This window comes from Bufo bufo, chromosome 6 (genome assembly GCF_905171765.1).
Source record: "Bufo bufo chromosome 6, aBufBuf1.1, whole genome shotgun sequence".
NCBI classification, from domain to species: domain Eukaryota; kingdom Metazoa; phylum Chordata; class Amphibia; order Anura; family Bufonidae; genus Bufo; species Bufo bufo.
Window position 1 is genome coordinate 236,217,730 of NC_053394.1, and position 12,795 is coordinate 236,230,524.

Genomic DNA, 12,795 nt, shown 5'->3' on the forward strand with positions numbered 1-12,795 from the left:
TATCCCGCACACAACCAACTCGCCTATACGCAACGGACACTGATGCCGATCCCGCCCCTAACCCCAGCCTATATACGGCGCGCGAACCCCCTGCCACCCCCACAGACCCTCCCCAGAAACACTCCACCCTTTCCTAACCACATTAACCCTAACCTGCCTGGACACTTCCCCCTTTTAGTCAATTTCCACTGCGCTACGTCTGCGCCTCGCTCCGTTGTCATACTTCTCTATCTGGCAGTTTGATGGACGACGGACTTCATTATACCAACTGTAAAGTTTGGTTGGGGAGGGATAATGCTATGGTGCTGTTTTTTTAGAGATTGGGCTGGACTCCTTAGCTCCAGTGAAGGGAAAATGCTTCAGCATACCAAGACATTTTGGACAATTTTATGCTTCCAACTTTGTGGGAACAGCCCTTTTCTGTTCCAGCATGACTGTGCCCCTGTGAATAAAGCAAGGTCCATAAAGACATGGTTGGGTCGTTTTAGAGTTGAAGAACTTAACTAGCTAGAATTTTTCCCTGACCTCAACCCTATTGAACATCTTTGGGGTGAACTCTAAAGGAAACTGTGAGCCCAGCCCTCTCGTCTAATATCAATGCCTTCCCTTACAATTGCTCTTCTGGATAAATAGGCAAAAATTCCCACCGACACATTCTTGTAGAAAGTCTTTCCAGAAGAGTGTAAGCTGTTTTATCTGCAACAGAGAGCCAACTCCATATTAATGTGTATGGATTTAGAATGGGATGTCATAAAAACTCCTGTAGGTATGTGTATGTGTCCCAATACTTTTGTAGTTTACTATTGGATGGATTTTTTTTCTTCTGTTACTGACTTGTGCTTCATTATTTTTGCAATGTTTCAGGTTCATAATTGTTTTACATATTTAAACTGTAACTATAGCAGGGGGAAGCTATTTTACTGTACATAGGGACAGTTATATGTAAAGTAGAACAGCTTCCCCCTGCCTCTCTGCATTGCCTATAGTGAGCTCTTAGCGCTTAAACAGGCATCGCTCCTGGCAGATGGTTAATCACACAGCGCACTGGGAGTATGAGGGAGAGCTCACTGACAGTGCTGGGCACACTGATCACTGAGCAGGAAGAAAGTAAAGATATTTATTTATATATTAATACATATTTAATCCATAATAACTGTATTGGCTCATCTACTGTATGAAGGAGCAGTGCTGGCACATGTCCATCCGCTACCAGCACACCTTGTCTCCCTAATACAGTACTGTGCTGTTAGGAAGACCCTTAGCAATGGCTAGTAGGATTCAACATGGAGATTAAAAGGATCCTTTTTTCTACGCAATCGGTATTACTGATATAGAGAAACACTTTCAGATACAGTGAATATAAAAAGTCTACACACCCCTGTTAAAATGTCAGTGATGTATAAAAAATGAGACAAAGATAAATCATTTCAGAACTTTTTCCACCTTTAATATGACCTATAAAGTGTACAACTCAATTGAAAAACAAACTGAAATCTTTTAGGTAGAGGGAAGAAAAAATATAATAAAAAAATAAAAAATAATATGGTTGTATAAGTGTGCACACCCTTAAACTAATACTTTGTTGAAGCACCTTTTGATTTTATTACAGCACTCAGTCATTTTGGCTATGAGTCTATCAGCATGGCACATTTGGCTTGGCAAGATTTGCCCACTCTTCTTGGCAAAAACACTCCAAATCTGTCAGATTCCGAGGGTATCTCCTGTGCACAGCCCTCTTCAGATCACCCACTGATTTTCAATCGGATTCAGGTCTGGGCTCTGGCTGGGCCATTCCAAAACTTTAATCTTCTTCTGGTGAATCCATTCCTTTGTTGATTTGGATGTATGCTTTGGGTCGTTGTCATGCTGAACGATGAAGTTCCTCTTCATGTTCAGCTTTCTAGCAGAAGCCTGAAGGTTTTGTGCCAATATTGACTGGTATTTGGAACTGTTCATAATTCCCTCTAGCTTAACTAAGGCCCCAGTTCCAGCTGAAGAAATACAGCCAAAGCATGATGCTGCAACCACCATGCGTCACTGTGGGTATGGAGTTCTTTTGGTGATGTGCAGTGTTGTTTTTGTGCCAAACATATCTTTTGTAATTATGGCCAAAAAGTTCAACCTTGGTTTCATCAGACCATAACACCTTTGCCCACATGCTTTTGGGAGACTTCAGATGTCTTTTTGCAAAATGTAGCCTGGCTTGGATGTTCTTCTTCGTAAGAAAAGGCTTTCGTCTTGCCACTCTACCCCATACCCCAGACATATGAAGAATACGGGAGATTGTTGTCACATGTATCACACAGCCAGTACTTTCCAGATATTCCTGCAGCTCCTTTGATGTTGCTGTAGGCCTCTTGGTAGCCTCCCAGACCAGTTTTCTTCTCGTCTTTTTATCAATTTTGGAGGGACGTCCAGTTCTTGGTAATGTCACTGTTGTGCCATATTTTCTCCACTTGATGATGACTGTCTTCACTGTGTTCCATGGTATATCTAATGCCTTGGAAATTCTTTTGTACCCTTCTCCTGACTGATACCTTTTAACAATGAGGTCCCTCTGATGCTTTGGGAGCTATCTGTGTACCATGGCTTTTGCTGTGGGATGCGACTAAGAAAATATCAGGAAAGACCAACTAGAGCAGCTGAACTTTATTTGGGGATAATCAGAGGCACTTTAGATGATGGCAGGTGTATGCTGACTCCGATTTAACATGATTTTGAATGTGATTGCTTAATTCTGAACACAGCTACATCCCCAGTTATAAGAGAGTGTGCACACTTATGCAACCACATTATTTTAGGTTTTTTTGTTTTCTTCCCTCCACCTAAAAGATTTCAGTTTGTCTTTCAATTGAGTTATACAGTTTATAGGTCACATTAAAGGTGGAAAAAGTTCTGAAATGATTTATCTTTGTCTCATTTTTTACAGCACAGAAACCTGACATTTTAACAGGGGTATGTAGACTTTTTATATTGACTGTATATGTAAACGAGGTGCTCAGAGCACTGAGGGGCTGGACCAGTTCCTTGGAGCACAGCTTAACCTCCATCTCTCCCTGTTGCCATTCCCCTCCCAGTAAGGCCTCTTTCACACAACCGTTTTTTTCCCCCCGTTTACGGGCCGTTTTTTGCGTTCCGTATACGGTCCGTATACGGAACCATTGATTTCAATGGTTCCGCAAAAAAAACGGAATGTACTCCGTATGCATTCCATTTCCGTTTTTCCGTTTTTCCATTCCGTTAAAAGATAGAAAATGTCCTATTATTGCCCGCAAATCACGTTCCGTGGCTCCATTCAAGTCAATGGGTCCGCAAAAAGACGGAACACATACGGAAATGCATCCGTATGTCTTCCGTATCCGTTCCATTTTTTGCGGAACCATCTATTGAAAATGTTATGCCCAGCCCAATTTTTTCTATGAAATTACTGTATACTGTATATGCCATACGGAAAAACGGAATGGAAAAACGGAACGGAAACGGAAACACAACGGAAACAAAAAACGGAACAACGGATCCATTTAAAACAGACCGCAAAACACTGAAAAAGCCATACTGTCGTGTGAAAGAGGCCGAAGACTGATAGGGCAAGGCATGCTCACTACTACGATGTCTAGCCCTGAAATTCCAAGCATGTGTCGGCGCAGTGAAGATCTCAGATCTGTCATCTCCGCTGAGATCTTCACTGCACACAAGTCGATGATACTACCGCCTGTACATGCGCAAGATTTTATGTCCAGGCATTAGCTGATCTGGTTTAATAGGATTAATTATGGTGACAAATGCTCGTTAGATTGGCATACATGCATATCATCTCCATTTTCTATGTGACATTTGAATTGTAGCAATTTTTATATCCTGCAGTCAAGAATACACAGTTATGCTGCTTATGACTTTAATTTAATGTTTCAAGTCATATCTAACAGAAACAAAATAATTTAAATGAAATTAAATTAACAATTATTTTGCTGTAGGGTGTATAGTGGTAGAGGAAACCCCATCTTCATCTGAGACATTCACTTTACTTTTTGCATCCTTTCTTCCCCTGGTTAACAGTGGGTTCAGGCGCACAAGGCTGTGGTGCCACAGGCACTGGAGCAGGAGGTTGTGGAGTGACTTGCACGGGGACGCAAGGCTGTGGTGCAACAGGCACAGGAGCAGGAGGTTGTGGAGTAACTTGCACAGGTGCACAAGGCTGTGGTGCAACAGGCACAGGAGCAGGAGGTTGTGGAGTAACTTGCACAGGTGCACAAGGCTGTGGTGTCACAGGCACAGGAGCAGGAGGTTGTGGAGTAACTTGCACAGGTGCACAAGGCTGTGGTGTCACAGGCACAGGAGCAGGAGGTTGTGGAGTAACTTGCACAGGTGCACAAGGCTGTGGTGTCACAGGCACAGGAGCAGGAGGTTGTGGAGTAACTTGCACAGGTGCACAAGGTTGTGTTGTCATAGGCACAGGACAAGGAGCAGGATGCTTCGGAGTGACTTGCGCTATGTCTGTAAAAGTAAAATGATTGTTGTAAGTAAATACTGAAAGCTCATGCATGACTTATTGACCGTTATAGCCACCTAGAGGAGTGATTTGGGATTATACAAAACATTTGAGGAGCACTGTTAACTTTTCTTAGTTTATTCTTAGTATTTCTGCAAGAACCAAGTGGGAAGGCGGAGAAGATAGTAGTAAAAGTGAATATGGGAATTGTAGTAGCCACTACACTCCGACTGTGAGGTACATTTATTAAGCTCTTTACGCCACTATGTGTAACAAAAGTTCCCGGTATGGCGCACGCCATGTGTACACCATAATTTGCACCTTTTTGAGGTTCTCAGCACTTTTCTGAAGTGCATATAAAAGGGCTGTGCCTTAGTACCACCCGCCACATTTACTGTAATTTTCACCAGATAATGGCAGAAATTATAGCTGAAGTCTATGCCAGCTACAGTTTCTGGCGCACGGCAGGGCAGAGATGCGCACCTCACGCCAGTGCAAGGAGATCATGACAAGTGTATGCAATGAGCCAGTCTTGATATATCTCCCCCGCTGACTCAGCAACCCCCACTAGCAAGCAGGGTGGAGTCAGAGTGGATGGATGATTAATCCCTATTCTCCATGCACAACCTTATCGGACTCACAGTGCACAGTACACAAACCCCTTTGCAGTGAGCTTTCAGGAGATTGCATTATCTATAGTGTTCTCACATACCAAAGTTTGTGAACCCCTCTGACCTTTGGCACTACTTTAGGTCCCAAATGTTCGGCTGTTTAAATTTTTAGTTACCAAATTGTATAAAGGCCACTTGTATTACATTCTGTAGCGCCATAAATGATGGGCTACAAATGTTTGTTCCCTCTCCTATGCCCTTTGCGCAGGCCCATTCTGCTATTTTTGTGTCTACTATTAGTGTTGCTCACTGCTTGCATAAGACAGTTAAAAATAAAACAAAAAAGATGTTAATTGTAGAATGTGAGTCAACCTAGCAGTGTGTTTATATTTTAGTCAGATTTTTACTGCCAGGGTGAATATAGCATCCTATGCACCATAGCAGTGTGCATGTAAACGCCAGGGACTGATTAAGCAATGATCCGTTGTAAGCCCTGAATATTCCTAGATGCATTAGATAGAAAGTCGGTATCCCCCAATGTGCCGCAACAATGTATGCTGTTACATATTAACTTTGTCTCATATGCCCCGCACAGCTATAAGCACATAGGGAACCAAAATCATTGACTACTTGTTTCTTGTGACCTTTTTGAGGATACCTCATTAGGAGCAAGGAGGTGGCACTGAAGTTAGATAATCTACCTAATAGTCTGATCGAGCGGTACCAACTGCACATGTGGCATGCAGCATAACTGCCACTAGTATGGCCATGCACACCCGCTCGTACTAGTCCTAGGTTAAAATCTGACCAAGAAAATCATATGCATCGAGTTTGTATGTTCTCCCTGTCTTTGTGTGGGTTTCCTCCCACATATAGTACTGATAGGAAACTTAGACTGTAAGCTCCATTAGGGACAAGTAATGATAATGCCTGTAAAGTGTGGCAGGGTAGGGTAGTACCATATACTGTAAGTGAGTGAAATAATACCTAAAATAAACCTTATTGGTACTTTGATTTTATTTTCTGCAGTGCCTGGCTTAGTTATACCGTGAAACACTGTACTAGTAACTTCATGTAAAAGTTTGGGAATAAAATAAGTATCGTAAATATATGACTGCCATCTCAAAAACTTAAATCTGATTACCTTCACAGATAGGTTGTGGCTCCAGGATTGGTTGGACAGGATTTGGCTGTTTAAATCCTGGTTTTCCTTTGATTCCAGACATGACTTTCTGGTTGTGGTATCTGAACAGGTATCAGAGAGCTTCTTCCAAGTGTTGCTTTGCTGTTGAAATGACATCCTTTTTTATACCATATTTGTGACTAGTATGTGGTGGATTGATGACGCTGGATGGAATTCCTTACTAAACTCTAGAATGTCGATATTTGAGATTCATCATTAGGGTTGTGTTTTTTCTCCCACCTCCCCTAAGCCTAGGTGTTCCCGATTATCCCCCCTGTTTCTAAATAAGATGTTCATGATTCACCTGTCATTCAGTTTCTGTGTCCTTAAAATAATGGATTGTTATGAAAGGGTGGATCATTAGATGATGTCTAATCAATGTTGAGGTGTGGTCTGCTGAGCGACAATACAACACAGAATTGTGTATACTCATGATAACAAACGTAACTAGTTTGAAGTACAAGTTTATCTGGATTTTTTAAGGGCTTATTATGTTCTTCCATTTTTCGACATCCTTTTCATGTGGAAATACATGTATAATTCAAAGAACCATCCATTTTACACTTATATCCTGAAATGCACCATCTAGAGATGGCCTTGTGGTTCACATGGGGGTCATTTTGTGGCAAACTTCGCTCGTTCTCGGTTCGCCGAACGACATATTCTTTTGCATTGTGCAGAACTTTGACCCATGACACATCCATCAGGTGGGACAGGACAGCCAATTGAGACATTTTCTGCATATGGGCCCACACCCTACCCTATAAATAAACCCAATCTGGCTGCCATTTTACATTCAGTCTTTTGCCAGTGTAGGGAGAGGTTGCTGTGTGGAGCAGGGACAGACTGTTAGGGACACAAATCGCTAGCTAATAGGGACACAAAAGTCCTTTTAAGGACTGGTATAGGTGTGCTATTGATAGGTGTGACATACTGAGGGGTGTAATATACTTATAATATACTTTCTAACATAGAAAGTATATAATAGTGCAATCGTATAGTGCAGCAATTGTGTGCGGATCTGCTGCGATACCGCAGCTATACAGAGTGACAAACGCTATTGGAGCAACTTATTGCAACTAGTGTGATCAGGGCCGGATCCAGGTTCATGTGGGCCCCTGGGCAAAAAAGCCTCAGTGGGCCCCCTCGTGGCATTAACTCTTACCCCAGTCTTCTAAATTCAGACTCCCAGACCATGTATTATACATGGTCTGGGGGTCTGAATTTTGAAGACTGGGGTAAGAGTTAATTTAGGGGTTCTGGTCTAAGTTGCAAATTTAGGAGTCTAGTCTGGGCCTCTGATTTTATTTAGGATCTAGTCTGGAGCCTAAACTTATTTAGGGGTCTAATCTGTGATCTGAATATAAAGGTCTGAATTTAGGGATCTAATTTGGTGTTTCCATTTAGGTAGTCTGCGGGCAGAATTTATTTTCTGTAGAGGGTGGGGGCAACTACAGAATATAGATAAATTATTAGGACCCCAGACCAGACGCATACAGGAGTTTGCAATGCATTGTGTGTGTGCTACCAAATACCACGTACTATTGCTACATGGTGTGGTGTTTTTGGGGAGGGATCCAACCAGCCCCCACTAATAGGAGAATAATGATCAACAAACCTCTTTGTGGGGGAATTCCTTAGACTCTCCCCCCCCCCCCCCCTCGCCAGTATACCTCATTCCACATACTATAATGTAATGTATATGGATGAGGAAAAGAAATGCACAGCAAGCAGTAAAGCAAATATTCCTAAAGGCTCAGTCATTTTAGTAGGAATATTTGCTTTACTGAGTGCTGTGCATTTCTTTTCCTCATCTATATACATTACATTATAGTATGTGGAACGAGGTATACTGGCGGGGGGGGTCTAAGGAATTCCCCCAAAAAGAGGTTTGTTGCACAATTTATTATTCTCCTATTAGTGGAAGCGGAATCCCTCCTCAAAAACACCACACCATGCATGATGCATTTTGCCAATGTCGATGGAGCAATGTCCTGGTATAGGGCAATATCTACACCTCCGTACACAATCCGGCCTTTAGTACGTGCCGCCTCCATGACCCGCGCTGTGTTTACAAAGGACAGTAAGCCGCAAACCACATCTCTCGGCCTCTCATTTGGTTTCGGCTGGGGTCTTAATGCTCTGTGTATGCACTCTATCGTGATTGTCGCAGCTGAATCAGAGTCGAATTGGTCTGCGAATATTTCCATGGCTACTTTTCGTAGCGTTTCGGTCGCCCAAGATTCGGGTAGGCCTTTTATCCGAATGTTACGCCGCCTGCTGCGGTTTTCTTGGTCTTCCAGCAGTGAGAAGGCTCTGTTGAGCTCTTCGGCGTGTCCACTAAGGCACTCGGCCACCCCGGTAGAATGCGATCTCAGGTCTTGCGCCGCTTGCTCCAGTGCCTCGACTCTGTGCCCCACTAATGTCTGCCAATTCGGTCAGGACCGGTCTGAGGGCTTTGTCTAGCGCTTGGCTGAGTACTTTGGTAAGAAAAGATTTGGATACTGGTGCTGGGTCTTGTTCTTCAGTTGTGCCCCCGCGCTCACTGTCCTCGTCTGAGTCTTCAGCTTCCGCTTCTTTCATGCGTGCCGTCGCCATTTTGGCGCCTGCTCCCGGTGAGTGAGAACTTCTCTTTTTAAGGAACTTTTGCATGTCTTGTTGTCCTTTGTGGGAACGGGGAGTATCTGGGGGGTTTAGTCCCCTATCTCGGCCATATTTGACCATTTCTGGATTGGTCACTGCTAGTTATAAGGCTGTAGATGTTGGGACGTGGAGGAGCAGCTCTTTCACACAGCCATCAATGCCAGCGGCCAGGCCACGCCCCCCGTGCATTTGTATTTTGCAGCAGTTGTGTGCGGTTATGCTCTTATACGAACAGCTATAAAGAGGGACAAACGCTATTGAAAAAACTAATTGCAACTGGTGTGATAAACCAGTTGCCCCCCCAAAAAACTGATTGAGGCAGGGGTGTGATATACCTATAATATACTTTCTATATAGTGCATTTGTATTGTGCATCAGTTTTGTGCGGTAGAGATGTCCCGAACTATTCGCCGGCGAACAATTCCCGGCGAACATCGCTTGTTCGCGTTCGCCGTGGCGGGCAAACATATGCGATGTTCGGTCTGCCCCCTATACGTCATCATTGAGCAAACTTTGACCCTGTACCTCACAGTCAGCAGAAACATTCCAGCCAATCAGCATACCCTCCCTCCCAGACCCTCCCACCTCCTATCAAAAAGCAAGGACAGTATCCATCTTAGATTCATTCTGAAGCTGTAGTGTTAGTTAGAGCAGGGAGAGTGCTGCTGCTGCTGAATTAATAGAGAAATCGTTAGCTAGGCCAGTGTTCAGTGTCCACTCCAGTCCTCAAAGACTCATCTGCTGTAAGGACAGCGTCCTAACAGCACCCCAAAAAGCCCTTTTTAGGGCTGGTACATCAGTCGGCTTTTTTTTTATATATATACAGTTGTGTTCCAAATTATTCAACCCCCAATGCTGTAAAGGGTTTTAGGGAATTTAGTGTACATTTGTAATTGTGTTCAGAATGAAATCTTACAAGGACTTTTTAAAGAACCAAATGCAACTAAATTGACATCAGTTGTTTTTGTAATACAGTATTAAATGTTTTTTTTGTGATTTCTTCATTGACACAATTATTCAACTCCTTAAAGACTACCACTCTTAAGAACAGAGGTTCATTCAAGTGTTTTCGATCAGGTATTGAAAACACCTGTGGATGTCAAGGAGCAGCAATCAAGCATAATAAGCACCAATTAGGCAGATTTAAAAGGACTGTGATACTCAGCTCCTTCTAGACATTTACTGGTGTGTTTACAAACATGGTGAAGTCAAGAGAATGGTCCAGGAAGACAAGAGAAGAGGTGATTTCTCTTCACAGGAAGGGCAATGGCTATAGGAAGATTGCAAAGATGTTAAACATACCAAGACTGCTGGTATCCAGGGTAACAGGGGGAGGGGATACCACCTTTAACTCACCCTTGGCCCCTTTACCCAACCTTGACCCATAACAAAAGACACGACAACTGTATCACTTTATTGCTGGATGGTGATCGGCCACAGCTTCTTTATTAAAGCGGCAAACCTTAATAAACCATAATATCGGAACGGTATGCCAAAGGCTGGACTCCCAGCGGGCAAGTTAAACCGTAATCATCAGAGCTGTCTGCCAACCGCTGGACTCCCAGCGGGCAGTTACTCCATCTGCAACCACCATATCTCCGCTGTACTCAAATGCCGCCAGCTGTGACTTTTTTTTTTTTTTTTTTCACTTTATTGATAAACTCGACCAAAATTCGCAGCTCTCCAAAGCCGTAATCATCGGAGCAATATCCAAAACCGCTGGACTCCCAGCAGGGTCTCTTAAAAATAGAAAAACAAAACAGAATAACCAAGTATCCATAACTGAACAGAACCGTGCACTTCGAGCCGCCTCCCAAGAATAACCGCAAAGGGAGGGAGGGAGGGCCAATCTGCTTCCACTTGCAAGAGGAAGTGAGCAGGACAGAGGAGGTATATGTGACCTTCAGGATTTCCTGCACCGCCCCCATCCTGTCTAAGGAGGTTCCCCAGTGATTAACCCTCAATGACCCTAATCTGCAACCTACTTAACCATTACTGAGACGGGGCCAGATTCCTAAATGCCCCTAAGGGGGAGGGGGAGGACCATCAGTCCCTAAGCACCCTCCCTATACAGTCAGGCGCTTTCCAGACTGCTGGTATCCAGGGTAACAGGGGGAGGGGATACCACCTTTAACTCACCCTTGGCCCCTTTACCCAACCTTGACCCATAACAAAAGACACGACAACTGTATCACTTTATTGCTGGATGGTGATCGGCCACAGCTTCTTTATTAAAGCGGCAAACCTTAATAAACCATAATATCGGAACGGTATGCCAAAGGCTGGACTCCCAGCGGGCAAGTTAAACCGTAATCATCAGAGCTGTCTGCCAACCGCTGGACTCCCAGCGGGCAGTTACTCCATCTGCAACCACCATATCTCCGCTGTACTCAAATGCCGCCACGGAGGAGGCCCGTTCTCCCAACGGGGCTCCGACCACCACCCAGCATAACCGAGTCTGTTTTAGCTCACGTACAGGCCAGAAAAGGAATTGTCCAAATTAACACCCAAAAGGAAGACACCATCAGGTCCCATTAAAAAGCAAGGCCAATAAGGCCCGTGATGAGAGCATAGTCCAACCACTTTTCAAATCACTAGTCAGACCACACATGGAGTACTGTGTACAGCTCTGGGCTCAGAGGAGGGCAACTAAAGTAATGACTGGAATGGGGCAACTACAGTACCCTGGAAGATTGGCAAAATAAGGTTTATTCACTGTAGAAAAAAGACTACTAAGGCGAGATCTAATAACTGTGTATAAATATATCAGGGGTCAGTACAGAGATCACGCCCCTCATCTGTTCATCCCCAGAACTGTGACAAGGGGAACATTCTCTGTGTCTGGAGGTAAGAATGTATTTTCACAACATAGAAGAGGATTATTTACAGTAAGAGCAGTGAGACTATGGGACACTCTGCCTGAGGAGGTGGATGAGAAAGGGATAATCATATGTCAGGACACCTGAGGTCCAGAGCTCTGGAATAGACAAAGGTGCATTACCACAGCGCGGGTCACCAGCATCACCGCGCCTCCGGCGGAACTCTATACCAACCACCTCTGGAAAGAGTTATGACCACCAGAATTCCAGTATCCCCGTCCAAAAGACTTCCACCTCTCGAAAAACCAAAGAGCGCCCACCAGCCTCTGTTCCTCTCTCCGCACCGCACAGAAGGTATACGAAAGCCAGCCATCGAACCACTAAACGCCCCAAATCTGAAAGAAAAAAACGATTAGCCCGAGCCACAACACGCAAAAGAGGATCGCATAACTAGACACAGAATAGTTATATTTCATCCAAAAAGTATTTTCTTTTTTGTTATTATTATTATTATTTTTTTTTTTTTAAAGACCAAGGTAAATTGTCAAACCATAGTGCACTTGGAAAGAGTAAACGGATGGCTCACTGTGAGTGATCACGCTAGGTGCTCTGGACGAAGAGAGCCACCCCTTGCTCTGGAGAAGGTAAGATACATGCATAAAATTAAAAAGCAACTAACAAAACAATATCCTTAATCGATGAATACTCGATTTTCCTGGAGACCTAGATGTTTCTCACAATTAAAGTCCCAGTGTAATAAGCCCATATCATATGGGTGAGTCCCAGTGGAGATGATAAAAGCTGTGTCCCAGTGGAGTAATCAGAATTGTATCCTCAAAGCTCTATATAGAGAACAGGGATGTGCCTATCCAGACTGGCATAGATAAATAAATGCAACCAGATTTATTTTATTTTACCGTACCCGAACTAACCAGTCCGGGTACACACCCCCCCGGGCGCCCCGAGCGCCGGCCCAAATCACCCACAAATTGTCAAACCGCCTGGGAAAAACCTAACCTAAAGGGAAAAACAATTGGATCCCCACCATGC

General features: G+C 43.9%; 1 protein-coding gene across 1 annotated transcript; it reads right to left on the reverse strand.

Annotated features, from left to right (window-relative positions):
* Positions 1 to 4,021: 4,021 nt before the first annotated feature.
* LOC121005639 (vegetative cell wall protein gp1-like) lies at positions 4,022 to 6,363 on the reverse strand. Its single transcript, XM_040438410.1, has 2 exons — positions 6,245 to 6,363; positions 4,022 to 4,494 (listed from the first exon to the last, which is right to left on the reverse strand). The coding sequence occupies exons 1-2, from the start codon at positions 6,324 to 6,326 to the stop codon at positions 4,022 to 4,024; spliced, it is 555 nt and encodes a 184-aa protein (XP_040294344.1). The 5' UTR covers positions 6,327 to 6,363.
* Positions 6,364 to 12,795: the final 6,432 nt, after the last annotated feature.